The sequence below is a fragment of the Schistocerca piceifrons genome, chromosome X, assembly GCF_021461385.2.
Source record: "Schistocerca piceifrons isolate TAMUIC-IGC-003096 chromosome X, iqSchPice1.1, whole genome shotgun sequence".
In the NCBI taxonomy this organism is placed as follows: domain Eukaryota; kingdom Metazoa; phylum Arthropoda; class Insecta; order Orthoptera; family Acrididae; genus Schistocerca; species Schistocerca piceifrons.
In genome coordinates, this window is record NC_060149.1 from 313,161,334 (window position 1) to 313,182,909 (window position 21,576).

At 41.7% G+C, this 21,576-nt stretch overlaps 1 protein-coding gene across 1 annotated transcript in view; it reads right to left on the minus strand.

Annotated features, from left to right (window-relative positions):
• The window catches only part of LOC124722333, a 215,843-nt gene that overhangs the window by 64,023 nt on the left and 130,244 nt on the right, over window positions 1-21,576 (minus strand). Inside the window, exon 3 of the mRNA XM_047247508.1 lies at window positions 11,469-11,628. Within this exon, the coding sequence (XP_047103464.1) occupies window positions 11,469-11,628 (160 nt within the window). The remainder of the gene's footprint in view (window positions 1-11,468; window positions 11,629-21,576) is intronic.

Genomic DNA, 21,576 nt, shown 5'->3' on the forward strand with positions numbered 1-21,576 from the left:
TGCGTGGGGTAGCAGTACCGCCAGTCGGATCTTCCAAAGCGGACAACGAGTCACCCTACACGACGTCAAAAGTGGCTGCGTCAAGTCTCAGGTGCTGCGACCATCAGCTGCAGCGGGTAGCTGTCGAGTAAGCAGACGTTGAGGCGGCGCCAGCCAGACTTCAGAGCATGGTGATCACCTGTAACGCTACGAGTGGCACCGGGAAAGAGCATGTGGTCATGAGTAGCAGAAGCAGCAACAGCAGGCACTGGAAGGAAATCGATGGAGAAAAAAAGCTGATACTTCCTCGCAGATGCCACTGACAGATGACTAGGATCTTCACCAGCACTACGACGAAAGATTACGGTATGTGGCGAGTGAGCTGACATTCTGTAATAGTGCACATATGGCAGTAGCACAAGCAAAGCTTATAGGCCAAGTGAAAATCCTAAAAGAGTAAAGTAAAAGATTTAGGAAGCGCAATAACGGTGGTATTAAGAACTGACAGTTGCACTTTCCAGTAAATTACCATTAAGAAACTCAACAGAAAGAGAGGAAACTTTCGATGGAACCACTCTTTTTATTTAAAGTAAGGAAGATGACGACTGTAAGGTAGTCATGTACACTTTTACCAATCATGCAAATCCAAAACAACAACAACAAAAAATGACTTGTAAGAAATATAAAAATCACAAAAAATGTGTTACATGTAGGTTTGGTTAGTAATGAAGACAATAAAAAGACAGTTCATAATCTTAACCTAAAGGGAAACGTAGCATGCGAGCTACCTAGAAAGCGGCGTCCTCAATTTGTTTTAAAAAAAGTACCATTCAAGGTGAGAGAGGAGGCCATTTTGCCACGTATTCACGAGCAAATTGTGGAGGAAACCCTCAAGCAGGAATTCCCGATAAACATTAAACAGGAATTCAGGACATGTCGAGAGGATAAGGCAACAGTTCACCAAGTCGTGGAGGTACCTCCTAAATTAAGGAAACGCTCCTCAGAAAACAACAGGCTTTAAGTTGGCTACAGTGCAGTACCTTAAAGGGAATATTTATCCGTAACGAAGTGTATGAAGTGCCGTAACTTGAGGATGCAGTCAACAATTGCCCTGCAGTGAAACCTGTTTTTGCCCAATGTGGGAACGATAATATGAACGAAAGAGTCAGGAATCTCACTCCCATATTCATAACCTACAAACTTAGGGGAAAAGTGCTCTGCTCAGGGCATAGAATGTGACACGTACAAACTTCTACTGCAAAGACAAATTCAACGCAAAGACTGCGGCTCCTAGGACAATCAGCATATCTGTGAAAATCTCTTGTCTTCAAAACTAGCCTGTCGTTGGACAAGGCTCACTAAACTACTAATTCTGTACAACAGTAAGATCACATGCGACGTGGTAGTTCATACTTCACAGATATCTGGATCCCACACTTGCACTCATTAGATGAAAGTGACACCATTCAGTCGCACCATTCCTGCACTCAAAAAGTCCTTACACGGAGATATCCAGGAAATCCAGGTTACAAGTGTCTATATATTGAAGATATCAAAAAGCGTTGGTGGATGTAGAGAAATTTCTCTCTCCTGGCCTACATCAAGACACAGAAAGGATCCGTATATGTCATGGTGCATTAAATTCTAGTTCTCACACATAAGAACTTGACGACCCCAGAAAAATAAATATGTGAAATCGATCCTAAGCATTTGTATTAGAGTGCTCTCCGTCTCTCCAGAGCGAAGGGGCGATAGCATAACAACGGCACTTCTGTATCTGAAGCAAACTGGACGTTGTAGGGAACATGAGACGGCCTGCAGCACACCGGAGGTCGTGGACAGAATTCTGCTGACGTGCTGATAGACCTTTTTGTTGAGGTATTCCGTAGAAGGGAAGAAGATTCCAAAACTGAAAAATTTACCGCCAGTTTGTAACTGGATATGGTGGAATGGCTTCTAATCCACAGAAAGCATGTCCATTGTGTTATATGCACACGTAACATGTCAAATATATTAAATCAGAAGAATAGGATACAGGTAGGACAGCTTAATCCCTTGAGCAGCCGGCCGCGGTGGTCTAGCAGTTCAGGCGCTCAGTCCGGAACCGCGCGACTGCTACGGTCGCAGGTTCGAATCCTGCCTCGGGCATGGATGTGTGTGATGTCCTTAGGTTAGTTAGGTTTAAGTAGTTCTAAGTTCTAGGGGACTGATGACCACAGATGTTAAGTCCCATAGTGCTCAGAACCATTTGAACCATTTGAACCCTTGAGCAGCATATTGGTTATGAACGAAATCAAGAAGCTGGTTGACGAGCTGAGATTGTATTTTATCTATTTACATGCACTACACACCAGATAATATAACATCAGTTTCATATTAGTAACTACGCAAGTCATTGCTGCAGTAGAGCGTCGAATGACGGCATTAATTATCTGGGACAAAGCATTGAGGGCTGTCCGAGTAACACATATGTGGTAGCCATGACCTTGTAGTAGATTAATCTCTTCTTTTGACACTTGGCACATTGCGAATAGGTACAGAATGTCCCACAGAGGACTCACTGACCTTAAAATTGGATGACGTGTAAACAAAGATCGATAGAAGCCTGAAACGAACAGTACGTTTATTGCGAATTTTATATGGAAGTTTAGAAACAGTAGTTATACAAGCTGCTAATGGATAGCGTTGTAGTCGCAATACGTAATGCCCATAAATAATACTCCGAAACCCACGGCAACAAGACACAGTTTCATGATTTAATGTTCCAAAATGATCCGATGCGAAAACCACACGCAAGCTGTTCTGTAAATTTGAAAGTACACGCAAAGTGGCCAATGAAATAAGGGGGAATATTGGACCCAGGCCATCTGTAGTTACACCTGAAAATTTTCCACAGTTTCTGGACTTATCTAGCGGCATCCGATGACGTCAGTCCGAAGAAATCCAGTAGAGACTGATTTGAAGCGTTCCAGCACGCAGGAAATACTGAGAATCAGTCTACACATGTTTCCGATGGTTCCACTGAAAATCCGAAGTCACCAGGTCCCTGCTCGCTGTGTGACAAAGGACTGACTTTTCGAACCAGCCCAATGATTGATATTGAAGGACTTGAAGTTGGTTGCGCCTGCTTTAGATTTTGGTGTTCCGAATCTCCCCATTAATGTGATGCGGAACAACTGTAGTCTCCCGGAGTTACTGTTTGGGCTGCAGTATGCTGCAGGATCATGACTGGACCTTTTCCGTGCTGCATCGATAGCTAACCAGCGTAACGTATCGATTTGGGAACAATTTATTGTCAGACAGTGACGTTGGAGGATCGATCAGTCACGGAATGGTTAATGCAAAGTGGGGCCCGATAACATTGCACCTAGCAGGTGTTTCGCTGTCTCAATGAACACTTCGGGAGTAGAGTCACTGCACTGAATTATCCCAGATTCACTGGCGCAGGCACGGATTGGCCTCCATATTCTCCTAATCTGACTCCTTGTGACTCTTCTTTGTGGGGCACGTTGAAAGAGGTTGTTTACAGGAACGATCCCACTACGCTGGAAGAGCATGGAATGGCAATCTGTGTGGCAAGAGAATCATTTCTGTTGAAGAAAGAAAAGGAAGATTGGGTTTAACGTCCCATCGACAGTGAGGTCGTTAGAGACGAGCACAAGCTCGGATTGTGTCAAGGATGGGGAACAAACCCGCCACCTCACTCGGCCTTACTCTTCAGGCACTATAAACTTATCAAATGGTTCAAATAGCTCTAAGCACCATGGGACTTAACATCTGAGGTCATCAATCCCCTAGACTTAGAACTACTTAAAACTAACTAACCTGAGGACATGATACACATCTATGCCCGAGGCAGGATTGGACCCCTGCGACTCTAGCAGCGCGGTTCCGGTCTGAAGCACCTAAAACCGCTCGGCCACAGCGGCCGGCGATAAACTTATCAAGATGATGGTTGATACAAATGTTAAATCAGCGTGATAGATCAGCATAGTGCCGAATGCTCGAGGCCTTGAGTTACAAGACATGATTATGGAACTTCAGGTTAATATGCAAAATTTTCCAGATAATTCACCAACCTATGAAGGATGGGCTGGGACATCGTCAAATACGGGGTGTTTCACAATTCCTGTTATAGGCTTCTAAGTATTATAGAGAGGACTTGATAGATAAAGTTGTGATAAGGAGCCGATGTCTGGAAAGGCACCGTTTGAACATAAAATACGTTGGCAAAGCGGTCACTTTCAAATCTCTCGCTTCACAGTACGCACAATGCGGAGATAATCATCATTGATCAGTGTACTTAACAGGGGCCCGTGGCATGGAAAGTGTTTCGAATTACCGTCGTCTAGTTCTCTTCTATGTGATAGAGGACGTTCTCTTCAAAGTTGAGAACAGGGGAGCGTCCGTGGACCACCACCGTCAATCCTTGTAGTTCTGGACGTACCAGTTTGTCGCAGCAGTTGTTGTCTGAAGAAGATGGTATGTGACGTCGTAATTACAAGAGCGGCAGACGACGGCGCCTCCTTCTCAGTTTATGTGTGTTACCGTGAAGCGGGTGATTTGAAAGTGATCCGATTTCAAACTTCTTATATGCAAACGCTACATTTCCAGACATGGGCTCTTTATCAAAACATACTTCCTTCTACAAACCGCAGAAGCTTGTAACAGGAATTAAGAAACACCCTGGATACCTGCATTGACATTACCACAAAATATAGAACGATTAGTCCTGCCTGTAGGCCTATATCAAATTGGCGTGTGACTGAAGGCCATAGGTGACCACAAGCTGATTCATTTTGCTCTAAATACGGAGATGACAGTTGAATTGTAACTTCGGAACAGGTCTCGGAAAAGTTTCAAAAATTTCAAAAGGTCAAATTGAGAGCTGCTAAGCCAAGCGAAAATATCGATGAGAAGGTTGTAAAGTTCACAGAGAGCCTAAGTAAAGTAAGTAATCTCGCAGTTGCTAATGGAAGGAGTCTCATATCTTCAGAAAGTAGCCCTGAAGCGTGGAGCCCACTCAGCTGATGAGAAGGGTTCGCAGAGCGTATCAGAGAAGTCGTCATCCGGGTGGCAGCATAACATTGTTTGCTAATTACAGAGAGCTAAAACGTACGTTCAAATGGTATAACTTACAAAAGAACAGGGTAGTACCAGTTTGTTTTCTGGCAACTACAAGTTAATCCATGAGGCACGCCGTACAACATGGTAGCCCAGAAGATCAAGTCACCCTTAGTTCTCTCAACATTAGTAGATAATAGTCAACTGGCTACTGGTTGGCTGGAGCCAGTCGAATTACTATTGAGAGTAGTACCGCCAGACGACTGGCAAGACGGTGGCACCGATTATCACACGATAATGGAGAAACAGCTGACTGCAGGATACGAGAAGAAAGGGCTGCTAATCTAGTTGATGATTAAAGAGTCTTGTAGATCATCAGTACATTGGAAGACAAGGTACTAGGTCCAGATTGTATCCTGACAAGATGTTGAAGTATTTAGGTACACAGTTTGCTCCCTCTTTTTGACAAAGGGAAATTTCCAAAGATGGTGAAATCAGCAGGGGCCATAATCTCGATAAGGATAAGATAAAGACACTTCACGGGTAAAATGTTATGTACCGATTTGCCTAGGCTTTATGTTCACAAGAGCGAAACAGGACTGAATGACGCTTAGAATGATTTCAGAAAGGGGAAATCTACTGAGGATATTATCAACCACGGTCTAGAGCTTATGCGGGATTCAGAGGTGCAGATATATAGTTGGTATTATGACTGATGTATCTGGTGCCTTTGACAGGCTTCGGTGTCCCTAAGCATTAGTGTGCCGAGGCACCTGCACAGTCTAGGTAAGCGTTACATGTACTACAGTGCGCATAGATAGGTTACGCTGTCAAGTCTTATATGTCTGTTTACGTGCAAAAGTACATCATGTAACTCTCTTGGGTGTAGTTGAAAGAGAAATTAAATTCCCTTCTCTACAGAAATATAGCATTTTCGAAAGATGAGACTGTTATCAACAAAACTGTTAATACTGCACAACGAACTTCAAAAGGCGTTCAACTCTATCCTCAGACAATACCACCGGCTATAGTGGATTATGGTGCTAGGGAAACGGGGTATAGATTGTTGCTTGTGAAAGAGAAAATACTCATATCTGGGGTGCCGAAGCACGTTGTTTGGGTGCATTTGGCACAATATCAACTGATGCCTCAGAAGTAGTGTTTGGGGTTCTGCCTCTTCATCTGCGTGCTAAAGAAAGAGTATTTATATCCTAGATGAAAAACGCAAACCATATACAGTAAATAAAACGAAAGGATCTTCTACAAGTTAACTACTATTAATTTTCCTTCTGAAATTACCAATTAACAGAAATTTTCACCTAATATTACCAAAAGAACTTATAATGATAAGACGTATCTATTCAGAATAAAAAGCAAGAGAGAGAGAGTACTGAATGAAAGAATAGAGAAAAAAACGACAAAAAGAAATTTCTCATTTTTAAAAACAATATGGGCAAGAAGCAAGTACTACGAAAGATTTAGAGCAGTCTAACGCAAAATTAGCAGCTAGCGAACACTATGTCCACTATCCTTTTCGCATTATTGTAACTTCAGACACCTCGTGCGTCTGGAAGCAAGCGAACAGTGTGCTGATGTAAGTCTCGTTTGACGACCTGTGCAGTAGTCTAGGTACAGAAGATCCAGTCTCAATTTCACTGTCGACTTCAGATCCGAGGACAACTCAGTCTCGGAAAGTAATACAAGTAGACTTTAGATAGACGTACATTGATGAGCCAGAATATTACGACCACTGCTCACCACGAGACTGATTGCTGGCCCGTTGTGTTGATGTCATGTGACGCCGTAGAGGAAGTAGGTGTTGCGTATTTGAGCTATGTTCGGAGAGAAATACGGATAAGGCAATGTATCCAGATAGCATACGACATTTATTATTTAGGACCAAGAAATGACTAACTAGTACAAATCTAAAGAGCAAACATATACTACTGAACTTATCACTCAACATAAATGCCTCATTACGACCATTAGGAAGAATGTATTTGGTGTTATTCAGGTCTATTTTCGTAAAAGGGTCGTGTTAGGATAAGAATTTCAATGCATACAAGCTGAGTCTTCACGAAAGCTCCTACAGCAACAAAAGCGACCGTTAACTATTTCTGCGACACTTTACGATTTCCGGGAAGAGACTAATATGTAATGGATGGGCTGTTCAATTGCAAGAATGCATCCTGTGTTATTCTGGGATATTTTCGTAAACAGTTTTTGAAAGCATTGAATAGATTTCTATAGCGCGTCCAGAGGGAGACCTGGCTGTTATTTACATAGACATGAGATGTCAGTATAACACTGACAACCTTTTCGCTGCACTTGCCAGGGTGAGTCACTAGGCAATCACCTCTCGCTGGGCAATTAGGTGTGCACTGGGGCTGTAGATACAAAGGCTATGCGTCAGCCATTGTGGCTAGTTAAACACTTGTTTTGATAGGAGTTTCTCAGGTGTCAAGCATGAAAGGGAAGACGCCACCTCATGCTTGTGGGACATGAACGGACACATGCATGTGGCTCGGCAGCTGACGGCCGCGTCGTCGTTTTGCGGGGGCCACCAGTGCACGCTGATTACTGGCAGCAAGTGTGGTGGCTTTCTGTGCAATCCAGTGGGCAGCACATGATTCACAATCAAAAGATTTTTACCAGTGTAATTATGTGTGATAGGTGTTTCATGACGGAATTCCTTGTGCGATCGGAATGAAAAGAAAGCGATCGATTTAATTACTTCTTACGAGACCTGCATGTTTCCAAATGGCAAAGAATGATGTGCAAGAGAAATACAACCCCTGAAAACCGATTTTTTATAAATAAAAAATATACCCGTGAATTTCTCTTCGTGAGATCCTTCCTCTCTGTCACTGAGCCACCAGTTTCCAGGAAGGGGAAGGGTGGGGAGAAGAGTCAGGTGATGGGTCTTTCCCAGAGGGGAAGGGCGTAATTAATTGATCAATTTAATTAAGTAGTTGTTAAGTCCTTGAAAACTAAAAGACGACGAATGAGTAAGCACCACGATGCGACAAGACGAAGTTGCCAGGTTTGTACCCGTAGCGTGGAGACGAAGTCTGATGCATCAAAATAGTCTTTAGATGTACTCTCGAGGAATTACCATACTAGTCATATTGTTTGGCCATGTACCAGATTAGCTGCTGAAGCCTTGAGATTTTCTTTTAAGGATGCACGCAGGCCGAGCAGCACGACAGGTAGTACCATCCAATGATGCGAGTCTTGACATATTAATGTTGCCTCAAGTTGCCGGTTCAGCCATTCCACAAGTCCGTTAGCTGCCGAGTGGTACGCCGCAGTGGATATGTTTCATGCCCAATGAAGTGGCTTGGGCTTTAAGCATATACCACTCAATTTGACGATCTTGATCTGTGGTGACACGTAGAGGCACGCAGAAAACGGGCAACCCATCCTCGAAAGAACGTAGTTGCCACTGTTTAAGCTGTTATATTATTCATAAGAAAGTCTTCTCGCCATTGCGAAATGCGGTCGATTTCGTGAGACACTAAATGAAACCTTCATAAGGTGGTAACAATCCGATTATGTCAAAATGGACTCCCTCGAATTGTTGATCAGGTGGGGTAAACGTGCCAAGTGTTTCTTTATCATGTTGAGTGACATTATTCCTCTGGCAAACACAAATAGCTTGCAATCCTCGTTCATACCCAGCCAAACGAAAGTGCAATTTACAAGATTCACCGTTCTGCAGACCCCCGCATGCACCAAGTTATGCAATGATGCCATACCTTGATATCGAAACTGCAGGGAATAAATATGCGCATCTTCGTCGCTGAAACATGTCAATACATTTGTATGTTCACCAATGTTGCTGAAACACGGTGGAGGCGCAGGCCGGTTGGTTGCTCCAACAGTGTGCGTAGCTCTGAATCGTGATGTGACCGCTCAAGGACTTCGTAGTCGATTGCGGTTGTGTTTCGAGGCAAGAGAGAGTGAAGTCCTCGAAGGCGTTCTTTAAGGTTTCGAAACAGATGAAAATCGGATGCGGTCAAGTCGACACTATACGGAGGATCATCGATGACAAGGAACGCAAGGCGTCGGATTGCTGCCGATGACGCTGCGTTCGTGTGTGGTCTGACTTTGTTACGCTGAAGGAGAGGGTGCTTGTGTGTGGACAAACTCTTCGAATACGTGCTTCCTATTTTCTGAGCGTTTCGTTGTACCACACACCGTCAGAGTTACGTCAGACTCCGCCATGTTACACACTACAATTCGCAGCCCTCTAGAGGCAGGGTGTTGTAACTTGCGTGAGCGAAGCACGAAATTCAATGGAGTAATATGCATGACATTTAATACCTCAAGCGATACAGAGAATAGAATAAAAAAATTCGGGGACATTATCTTTCAGCACGCCTACGTATGTTGCGCATCACTGGAGACTGGTCTTGCCGTGTGTACGGCTGTCTCCCGTATCTTACGACGGATACATCACTTCCCAGAATGTGGGCGGAAATGACCACAGGAACAGCGTTCCCGTCATCTACGCACTTGGCTTACCACAGTGTGCAGACTTGTGATCACAGTCGTACTTCTAAGTAAATAGCTGATAATGGTGAACGCACATTACAATTTTGTATTGTGAATAATCTGACGTCGCCAAAGTTGTGAGAAAGTGTTGTTACTTTACCTGTACATCTACATCTCCTCTGCCGTTCACACTTACTGGTAAGTGCCTATCGGAAGGTTCATCGAACCACATTCACACTATTACTCTACTGTTCCACTCTCTGACACCACGCAAGATAAACGAACACTTAAATCTTTCTGTACGTACTCTGATTTCTCTTGTTTTATTATAATGGTCACTTCTGCCTATGTAGGAACGTTTTAACAAAATATTTTCATTCAGAGGAAAACTTTGGAGATTGAAACGTCGTGAAAAGATTTCAAAAAAATGGTTCAAATGGCTCTGAGCACTATGGGACTTAACATCTATGGTCATCAGTCCCCTAGAACTTAGAACTACTTAAACCTAACTAACCTAAGGACAGCACACAACACCCAGCCATCACGAGGCAGAGAAAATCCCTGACCCCGCCGGGAATCGAACCCGGGAACCCGGGCGTGGGAAGCGAGAACGCTACCGCACGACCACGAGATGCGGGCGAAAAGATTTCGCAACAACGAAAAATACCTTTGTTTTAATAGCTGTCGCCCCAACTTGCGTATGGTGTACGTAACACGATCTCTTCTATTTCGTGATAAGACAAACCGAACTGCTCTTCTCTCAACTTTTTCGACGTCTTTCTTCAATCAGATCTGGTAAGGAACCCAAAATGCACAGTAGTTCTCAAGCAGAGGACGGACAAGCGTACTGTAGGCAGTCTTTTTAGTAGACCTGTTGATCTTCTAATTGCTCTGCCAATAAAACGCTGTCTCTGGTTTGCCTTCACCGCTACGTTATCTATGTGATCGTTCCAATTTAAGCCATTAGATTTATGTGATTTATCATGTAACCGAAACTTAACGGAGTTATTTACACAGTCATGTGCATGACGTCACACTTTTCATTATTTAGGATCAACTTCCTCTTTTCGCACCACACAAATATCTTGTCTATATTATTTTGCAATTGGTTTTGATCTTCGGATGATTTTAGTAGACATTAAATGACAGCGCCATCTGCAAGCGATCTAAGATGGCTGCTCAGATTGTCTCCTAAATCGTTTATACAGATTAGGAACAGCAGAGGGCCTATTGAACTTTCTGGAGAACGCCAGATATCGATTGTGTTTTACTCGATGACTTTTGTCAATTACTACGGACTGTGAAATCACGAATACAGTCACGAAGCATGCAAATTGATTCTAGGCCGTTCGTGAGGAACTGTATCAAAAGTCTTTTGGAAATCTAGAAATATGGAATCAATCTGAGACACCCCTGTCGATAGCACTCATTCCCTCGTGAGAGTAAAGAGCTAGTTGTGTTTCACAGGACCGATATTTTATGAATCCGTGCTGTGTACGACACACGTCCTTCTCAAAGTTTTGGATGAGTGCTTTCAGATGCTATATTTTCCTGAATTTCAGTTTCCAGGAAGCTATGCTAAAGTGATGTAGCGCAGTTTGATGTAAACAACTTATCAACATTATCGTTGTTGTGATTATATTAGTACAATTTATAAGTACTGTTTCTCATTGTTATTAAAACAGTAAGCTTCATTGGCACGCTGAGACTGGAGATATTGGCAAGCTATATTTTGGGGGAGGAAGTGCAGAGGTTGTAACAACCACTCAAGAACTGACCCTCAGATCCTCAACTCCGAGTTCGTAGTAAGTACTACATTGTTGCACTAGGGCAGCTGCCATTATGTAAAATGATTTTTGAGACGATTCTTTTTTTTCTTGGAACAAAAACAATCTATAGTGCGCCGCTGAAAGCCGAGGCAGTGGTACCTGCAGCAGCAGCGTCGGCTCCTGCCGGAAGGCGAGTGCGGTGCGTACGAGCGGCACGTCGGCCAGGCGGCCGCGCTCCACCAGCCGGTTCATCGCCTCGCGCACCTTCCGCCCGTCCGACTTGCCTCCGAAGAAGTGGAACACCACCTCCGCTGCTGGCCTGCACAACAGTGTCAGAAATTCAACCACACTGCTTCATAGCTGATAAGGAACTATCAAATACAGAGTGCTCATACTTGTTTTGTAAATAAAACTGCCTTTTCCTGCTGCTAGTTACTTTATTTATCCCATACGCGTTTCGCCCTCTCCTGTTCTAAGGCATCATCAGTGGGATATGTAACGATAGAGTTTTGTTAGTTTTAGATTATTAAACAGTTCACTTCGCGATTTTTTTGTAAAAAAAGTAATTACTTACGATTTGCTGATCTGCGTTTCGTCACATCTGGTCTGGAGTTCGCACTGCCACTTTTATCACTGCCATATAATCACATCTTTGTGTTCTCGCCTTCCACACACTGTACATCATGTTCCTCACTCTTTTTTGTGGTGGACTATTGTTCTTTTGTCACTCGATAAAACTATTTCGTCGTACATTTTTTTTACAACGTAAATATTGCCACTCCATTACGTGTTTCATTGTCTTTGGTATGTTTACCTATTTGTTGCCAACCTAACGAAGTATATGTTCGAGACTAACTCCTATTTATGATGTTTATACCCTGTGTGTGTATATGAGTGAGAGAGAGAGGGGGATAGAGCTGACGAGTTTTCTTAATACCCTTTGCGGACGTTATTCTATTATTGTATCTATTAGTGTAAATAATGAATTGCTTAGCATGTGTACTTGGTCATTCTTTTCCCCTCTACTTTGGTTTTCTGTATGTGGTAATTTTCTTGCGTGGTTAGGAGTTTTTTTTATTGTTCATTCTAATTATTTTCATGCCAACTTCTCTAGTGGTTGGTTTGTGGTCATTTTCTCTTAGGTGTTCTGCAAATGTGGAGTGGTTTGTCCCATACGAGTATTTCCACGCTCTCATGTGATCTTTGTATCTGACATTGTATTCTGTTGAATGAACAAGTACATATGCCAAGTAATTCCTTATTTACACTAATAGATAAAATAATAGACTGCTTACACACACACACACACACACACACACACACACACACACACACACACACACACGGTATAAACATCATAAATAGAAATTAGTCTCGAACATATACTTCGTTAGGTTGGCAACAAATAGGTAAACATACCAAAGAAGATGAAAGACGTAATGAAGTCGCAATATTTACGTTGTGAAAAGCACTGTACGACGAAATAGTTGTATCGAGTGACAAAAGAACAATAGTCCACCACAAAAAAGAGTGAGAAGCATGGTGAACAGTGAGTGGAAGGCGAGAACACAAAGATGTGATTATATGGCAGTGATAAATGTGGTAGTGCGAACTCCAGACCAGATGTGAGGAAACGCAGATCAGCAAATCGTAAGTAATTCCTTTTTTTACAAAAAAATTGCGATGTGAACTGTTTAATAATATAAAACTAACAATACTGTATCGTTATAGATCCCACTGATGATGCCTTAGAACAGGAGAAGGCGAAACGCGTATGGGATAAATAAAGTAACTAGCAGCAGGAAAAGGCAGTTTTATTTACAAAACTAGTACTTATATGCTTGCCGCGGAGGAGGGCCACACAAACAAACTTGTCACAGAGTGCTCAGTTCACCCCTTTCATTTCGTTTTCATGCAATACGAACTTTATAGACATAATCCAAAATTTGGTCACTTTTCACAGGCAATGTGATAAGCTGAGTAGACACAAGACTGGGGAACTCGTTAGCGCCATTGTAAGAAAAGACGATGTATGGCTGCTGGCTGCCTCTTGGAAGACATATTTCAAAATAGCATGTTTTACAAAGGCGCGGTTGGCATTACTGTACCGGACAAAGTGTAGGCGTAATTAGGTTGGAGTCCGACGTAACTAGTAAATCTTTTTGGTCACTGTTGCCTGTTTGTATCATTTGTCTTATTTGCTGATGGTACAAACATTGCAATAAATAGTAAATCAAATACAAATTTAGAAAGGGCAGCTAATCAAATTTTTACTGACATTAATAAGTGGTTCATATCGAATTCACTGTCATTAAACTTTGAAAAGGCCCAATATATGCAGTTCAGAACTTCCAAGAGAGTTCCTTCTGGTGTGTGTATAAAATATGATGACATGGAAATAGGAGAAGTTGAGAGTGTGAAATTCTTGGGATTACAACTTTATAATAAATTCAGTTGGGAGCAACGTACTAACGAACTGCTAAAGCACCTAAACAAGTCTGTGTTTGCAATGCGAATGATGTCATACATAGGAGACATAAATATTAAAAAACTGCCATATTTTGCTTATTTTCACTCCATTATGTCACATGGTATCATATTTTGGGGTAACTCTACAAACAGAGGAAAAATATTTAGAGTACAGAATCGTATAAAAAGAGTAATGAGTAGTGTAGATCCAAGAACATCATGTCGAAACCTATTCAAAGAATTGGGCATATTAACCACAGCTTCTCAGTACATTTATTCCTTGATGAAGTTTGTTCTAAATAATACATTTCCTTTTCAAAAAAAATGGCTCTGAGCACTATGGGACTTAACATCTATGGTCATCAGTCCCCTAGAACTTAGAACTACTTAAACCTAACTAACCTAAGGACATCACACAACACCCAGTCATCACGAGGCAGAGAAAATCCCTGACCCCGCCGGGAATCGAACCCGGGAACCCGGGCGCGGGAAGCGAGAACGCTACCGCACGACCACGAGCCGCGGACTTTCTTTTTCCAACTAGCTGCTTAGTACACAGTATCAATACTAGGAATATGAACAATATACATAAAGATTTAAAATCACTTATTCTTGCCCAGAAAGGAGTCCAGTATTCAGCAACGCATATTTTCAATAAGTTACTAGCAACAATTAAGAGTTTAGTTTCAGACAAGGCACAATTTAAATACAATTTAAAAGAATTTTTGGTGGCCAACTCCTTCTTTTCCGTCCATGAGTTTCTCAACAAGTGCAGTAGACCATTTTAATGAAAATTTATTATACTTTAACTTTTGACAATACTTGGTTGTAACAGCCAAGTGGCTACCTACTGTGTGAATTACGGATGTATGGAAAGCAGATGTAAGTCTTAAGTCCGTAAATAGTGGAAGTTTAATTTTAAATCTTGCACATAATCTGTCTGTTCTTAACTGAGGATCACTGAAATGAATAATTTACTTCAATTTTTGACAATACTTGGTTGTAATAGCCAAGAAACTAGCAAATGTCTGAATGATGGATTTAATGAAAGAAGATGTAAGTATTAAACCTGTAAATATTAGAAGTTTAAATTTAATTCATGTACATAACTTTACTGTTTATTGACAGAGGATCATTAAAATTAATGTAACTCAAGTTCTTCTAATTAAATTTTTGTAATGTGTTTATCTGATATGTTCCACATCCAGGAAGATTCCCTTTTTTATGGGTCTATAGAATGAATAATTAATCTAATTTTAATCTAATCTATCTTGGACATCGTAGGCTTGCAGACATGTTTGAAAAGACTACTTTGATGATTTGATTCAGTAAAGTTCCGCCAATACCCTGTCATAGGTTATGGAGGTGGACTCCACTAGACTCGTGTATTGTTGGCATACACTCTAAGGTAGAAAATGAAAAAAAAGAATAAAAAAAGTGGAATTATTCGAGGGAAAGAACTTCACAGACTGAGCAAGTCAAATAACGCATTGGTCCACCTCTAGCCCCTGTGCAAGCAGTTATTCGGTTTGAATTGACTGATGCTATTGTTGGATGTCCTCTTGAGGGATATCATGCCAAATTCTGTACAATTTGCTTGTTATATTGTCAAACTCACGAGCTGGTTGGCGGGTCCTGTCCACGATGCTCCATACGTTCTCAGTTGGGGAGAGGTCTGCCGATCTTGCCGGCCAAGCTATTGTTTAGCAAGCCCGAAGGCAAACAGTAGAAAATATCGCCATGTGCAGGCGGGCATTATGTCGCTGAATGTAGGCCCAGAAGAGCTTTCCATGAAGGGCATCAAAACTGGGCGTAGAATATCGTTAACGTGTCGCTGTGCTGTAATGGTGTCGAGGATGACAACCAAATTTGTCCAACTATGAAAAGAAACGGCACCCCAGACAATCAGTCCTGGTTGTTGGGCAGTCTGGCGGGCGACAGTCAGGTTGGTATCTCACCACTGCTCGGGGCGTCTCCAGACAAGGTTTTCGCGGTTCATCGGGGTTTCATTTAGAAGTGAAACACATAACTGAAGACAAGTATTCTCCAGTCTATTACATTCCAGGACGAAGGTGGAGGCGACTCGGACAACAGTGGGATAACAATCTGAGAGTCGGCCACCATACGGCCCGATGACTAGGAGTGACGTTCTGGTGTGTCGTTTATTTTGACCTTTGGTTGTCATCCACAGCATCTTTACAGCACAGCCGCACATCTCCTTCACGGGAAGCCATCCTGGCCTTACATTTCAGCAAGGTAATGCCCACCCACACACGAGAAGAGTTTCCAGTGCTTATCTTCATGCTCGCCAAACCCTGTCTCGGTCAGCAAAGTCGCCGGATCTCTGAACAATTGAGAACGTTTTGGGCATTATGGGCAGGCTATGCCAACCATCTCGAAATTTGGGCGATCTAACCCGCCTACTGGACGGAATTTGGCACTATATCCCTAAGGAGGACATGCACCAACTCTATCAAACCGCTTGCGTAAGGGCCAGATGTGGACCAACGCGGTATTGATTTTTTCAGTTTGTGAAGCTGTTTCTCATGAGTAAATCATCAAATATTTATGAAACTGTAATCACTTTTTTTCTGGACACGTACATCACATCTATCGATTTACGCCCCGTTCCGATAATTCCTTCATGGTGCTTCGTTCTATTTTGTCTTAGAGTCTATTTGGACACCCAAGTTATGTTAGGCAGTTTATTAACCTTCTTCTCGTTTCCTAGGTTTGCCATTATAAATGGGTTCTCCTACTATCTGATTTGTTAATTTCCGTGTCGCAACTGGTTTGTTATTGTTGAGCTTCTTAAACGAGGTTTATAACCTTATAACGTTTTTTAATACTTTGTCGTTCCTCTGAATTCAACTTGCACATGGTCACACATGTAGGACCAACAGCTTAATTAACTTCTCGCTACCCGATTTTAAATCTTGCATAATATTTCCCTCCTGGGGGTTTTTATCTTTGTACTGACGGGGCTGGCTAATGGGTTACGTTTCTCACACAGACACTCTACTGATGGCCTGCTATTTTTTGCTGTTTGTATTACATTGTGATCAATTTTTTACTTTACACCACGGTTATTTTTGCCATAGTGCCTTGCCCCCTGCACTATTCATCCCAATGTTCTGCCGGTTATTGTTTGTTAGCTACTTTCCCTCTTCATGGGGTTGGATTCAGTAACTACGAACGTTGCGGGCGTCTCCGTATGCTAATATATGTGACACTACTGTAAGTACTTTTCATTCAGATTTATTTTTATTGGCTGTCTTAATTATTTTATTAGATAGATTCAAGGATACTTTACTTTCTATGTAGTATCACATGAAGATGTTGCTTCAACGCAGCGAAACCCAGAGTGGGAATAAAACTTCAGTTGAAAGCTGTTTGCGGTTTTACTCATGTTCAGTTCACCATAAGACTAGACGATGACCAACTGCAGTTAAGAACTATGCTACACAACTTTCGGCTGGCTACGTTGTTTAGTGAATCATTGGCTCCAAATGATGACCTATGTGGTCATAAACGCTGTAATGACAGTCTTACACGTTACTACGGGTCACGGGTAAAATATTATCATCGCTTAGTAATGACCTGTCAGAGGTGATCGAGATTCGCTAGTCGCTTAGCAATGTACAAATAATTTTATTAATTTGGCCACAAGAAAAATCTATTTTCGTAAGACAAGCCATCACCGTTTCGACTTCTGCTTTCTATTCATGTTACCTGCTTTCGAGAATCGCTCGTTGAACCGGTATTTATTTAGAACCCTCATCTAGGCTTTTTATGACTATCCCTAATCAGTGCATCAATGAAGTCTTAACGCTATACTGAATAATATACAATGAATGGGACATACAGGTCTCCAATTAAACTGTCTGAAAGTGTTCAGTCATTGTAAAATGGTTCCTGCAGACGCTTTCCTGTTTTATTTGAATTTGTACTCATATTAGCTCTGTTGTTGTACACCTTTATAATGCGTTGTGTATGATTGGAAAATCATTTGTCACGGCCTTACAGCAACCATTATAAACACATACTGGCTTTCATATGAACCACACTGATGAGTGGTTCCTAAAGAACGAGTATAGGATATTTTTACTTCTGTAGCACATCATTTACAGGCTATGACTGTAGAACGTGAGAGCAGAATTTTCAGGGTCAGTGGTCATGTACAGGTCAGTAATCTCAACTATTTGTTAACTGCATTTTATCTAATCTGTAGTATGAATTTCAATTCAGTCACTTGTATCCTTCTGGGTGTTGCAGTTCCCACAAACGTTAGTATTGAGCGTGGTAGGCAGGCATTTTTATTGTGCCAAGTCCTCACCCATTAATGACCAAAAGGAATAGACGTCTTATTAAATTCACGAGTTTTAAGTAATATCTGTCTAGATAGACCTGAATAAATGCAACTTTAGTTTTGCCAGACGCAAGGTGGCGTCTCGCAGTACTTATTGTGACATCTCCACCGGCCTGAAATACATTTACTTTCTCACTTTGCTGTGGAACTTTTTACTTATCACACATATTGTGCCGTTATGCTTATAAGGTCCAATGAGTTCTGCTTGCCTGCTGCTCAATACATATGTTTCATTAAATACAGTATGTGTTAGAGTCTTTTACACGTTTGCGTACTTTTCTTCTGGGGAAGTTTTTCTTCTGCACAACAACGCCAAGAAATATTCTCAAAACACACAAAAACTGTAGCATTGCATACAAACACACACACACACACACACACACACACACACACACACACACACACACACACACACAGAGACACGCGCGCGTGCGCGCTTGCGGGCTTTTCTACTATGTCGTCATGTTAGTTTTTTTATATTGCTGTCGACTATAGAACATAATTGTGTAGTGTCTATATTCAGAGGCTACATTTTGTGGTGGTGTGTTTTGTTCCTACTTTATGCCATTGGCTGCGTTTAATAGTAAGGTATTGTTCATGTGAATTTTGTTATTTATCAGTTTCTTCCCCTTTGCTAAGATTTACTGATATGATAGTTCTTCAGTAATGGTAAGAGATATTGGTGGTGGTATTTAATTTAGGTGTGTACTCACTGTACATCATACTCTCTCCTTTTTTATTTTGTAATCAACTGTTTGTAGGCTGTGTGTAGTTATTTTTTCCAGTATTGTATGCTACTTTGTGCACTTTCCTCTGTCTTAATCTGTGTGGTCTTTGTTGTGTGTTTTAGTACTAATTCCGTAATTCAATCTTTTTACTATTGTGTGTCATAAGACATTGTGTATAGCTTTCTTTTCATCTCCTCCTCATACATTTTCTTGTTGAATGTATCCTATTTACTGTTGCCTCTGACTTCAATTTCAGAATGTTGTTGGCACTTACGTATTTCTTCGTTTGAGAATATACTGCCCTTTATTCATGATATCGTTACGTTTAGTTTACTTTTGTTATGATAATGCTATTAGAGTCTACCTTCCTTTTCAATATTATCATGACAGTAACTTTTGTGTGACTGCTCTTGTTCAGTTTCTGTAGTACTTGTTTCATTAGGCCCCCTTGTTTTTTTTCTTTATTAATCCACTTGTGAAGCTCACATATATCTGTGTGCTGTGCCATTTTTCTTCTTGGGTTACGGTGTGTTCAGTTTTTACTGTTGGGTTATCTATGCATTGGTTGTTTATTGTGCTTCTGTCATTGTTTTATTTTTGCTCCTAATGAACGTTTTTCTTTTCCATCCAGCTCTTCTCAATATGATATCTTAAGCTTCGATGAAATGTGCATTGGTGTCCCTGAAACGCCTCGTTGACATGGAAAATTATTGTTTACTTAATTTTTGCAATTGGTGTCATCGTCTTCTGTTCCTGTTTCTGTCGTTTTTGATCCACGGCGGTACATATGGTGTGTTCAGCTTCTTTTAGCATATTCATAGGTGTTGATTTAGCCATGGAAAATCTATAATTAGGGGAGGATGTACAAAAAACCCTGAAGATTACTACGATGAAACAGTTAGTACGCCAATTAGACGTATGTGGTTAATCGCTGCCGTTATGAAGAACTAACTTTCGATTCTCTGTTTTGATGAGATATTTCTGAGAGCGTTTGTGTCTTCAGGCAGGCTTCTTCCGGGTACCACATCATAACTAATATTTTACAATATCCAGAAGTGAGGCATAAAAATGACTTCCTGCGGTCCCAAAACAGTGCACCGCCTCACAACAGCTGCCAGGATTGTGGCCGTCCCGCCATTATGCTGGCTGCAGTACTGCAGTGGAAATGACCAATCTCAGCCGCACAGGCAAAATAGCATACACACCTAATAGATAATCATACTGGAAAGCAAGAGGTGTGGAGAATGGCCTGTTCGCCACTCTTTGTTTCATCACTAATTGCATTAGAGATGGCCAATGGCCAAGATAAGAGTTTTACCAAGAGTTTAGTCTGGCCAGCCTCTAATATTGTGATGTGGGTGACATGCTATCAGAAGCAGCCCAGGGTCGGCAAGAGCCAGCGGGTTGAGACTCGCACATTGCGGGCACAGAAATCAGGCTGTATTAACCACTCTTATATTTTTACTACCCGTCTCTCTAATTCCCGATGGTATTTCCAGTAATGGGTCATTAGTAAATAATTACATCACAAATGGGCAATCCCCCAACAGCGTTCTATTCCTTCGTTATAGTCTTACAGTATCAATCCACAACTAGGAAATTGGTGGGTTCCGAACTGCTATCAACCGTGATGGAAGCATTAAATTTGCGCTTTGTTTATGTATACAAAGGTAAACTATGTTCGCTGAATCTAATGATCTGACCAAAGACAATGCCACTTATTATGTGTCACATTTCATAGTTCAAGACGTGTCCTCACGTTGGTTCCTACATGGTATCGGCAAACTTTGTTACTAACGATAGTTCTCTATGAAGGAAAAAATGAAAACGAAACCCGAAATAAGCAAAAGTTGTTTTGGTTCCTCAGTAACACAGTTATTCCGTGTTCCACTTTTTCCATCTTTCATTTCCTTTGCATGTGGATGGGGCCGATCTTTGTGAAACTCCTATTCATTACAGACAATTCTCGGGGAGTTGGGCAAAGGTGCTTCCAAATTGGGAGTGAAAGAAACGTGAGGCACACGTATCTTTGTAGGTAGTGGTTGACTTACAGCTCCAATTACGTGGTGTTAATTACCAGTCATTTTGAGTGCGCTTACTTTCTCATAATTTCTCATAAACTGCGGTATTTTTGCGTAACCAGAGGAATTAATTTTTACTTAAGCACATGAGCTATACTCAAGAATATTTACTTTTCTAAATGAAATAATAAAATAGTGTAATATTACAGAGGACGCTGACATACGTTGTAGGCAGCACCTAAGACTTGGGAAACCGCCACGATTACTACATAAAAAACGTACTTGAAAAATCGGTATCATTTTCCGAAACGTGCAGGAGCCAAGACATTGGCGGGGAGTGTGGTGGGGAGGGGGGCGGGGGGGAGGCGAGGGGTTTCAACCTTCTCCCTCTAAAGCCACGATTGTTTTTTTTTAAGTGGGTTTTAAGTCGCTCACGTTAAAATATGGCAGTTATAAGTTGTAATGAGTACGACATTAAGTTTTGCCTGTTAAACACTTACAATGACAAACTGCAAAATTTTGCCGCAGTGAGAAGTGGCACGATGTCTATAAAGCCAAATCCACGCCGGCCTCGCCGCACAAAAGTGAGACGTTTGGTGCATCGCGGCCTATGTGTACGTCAAACCGAGTGTACTGCGCCGCGCTGTTCAACAACGAACAAGTTCCGTACTGTGTCGGTA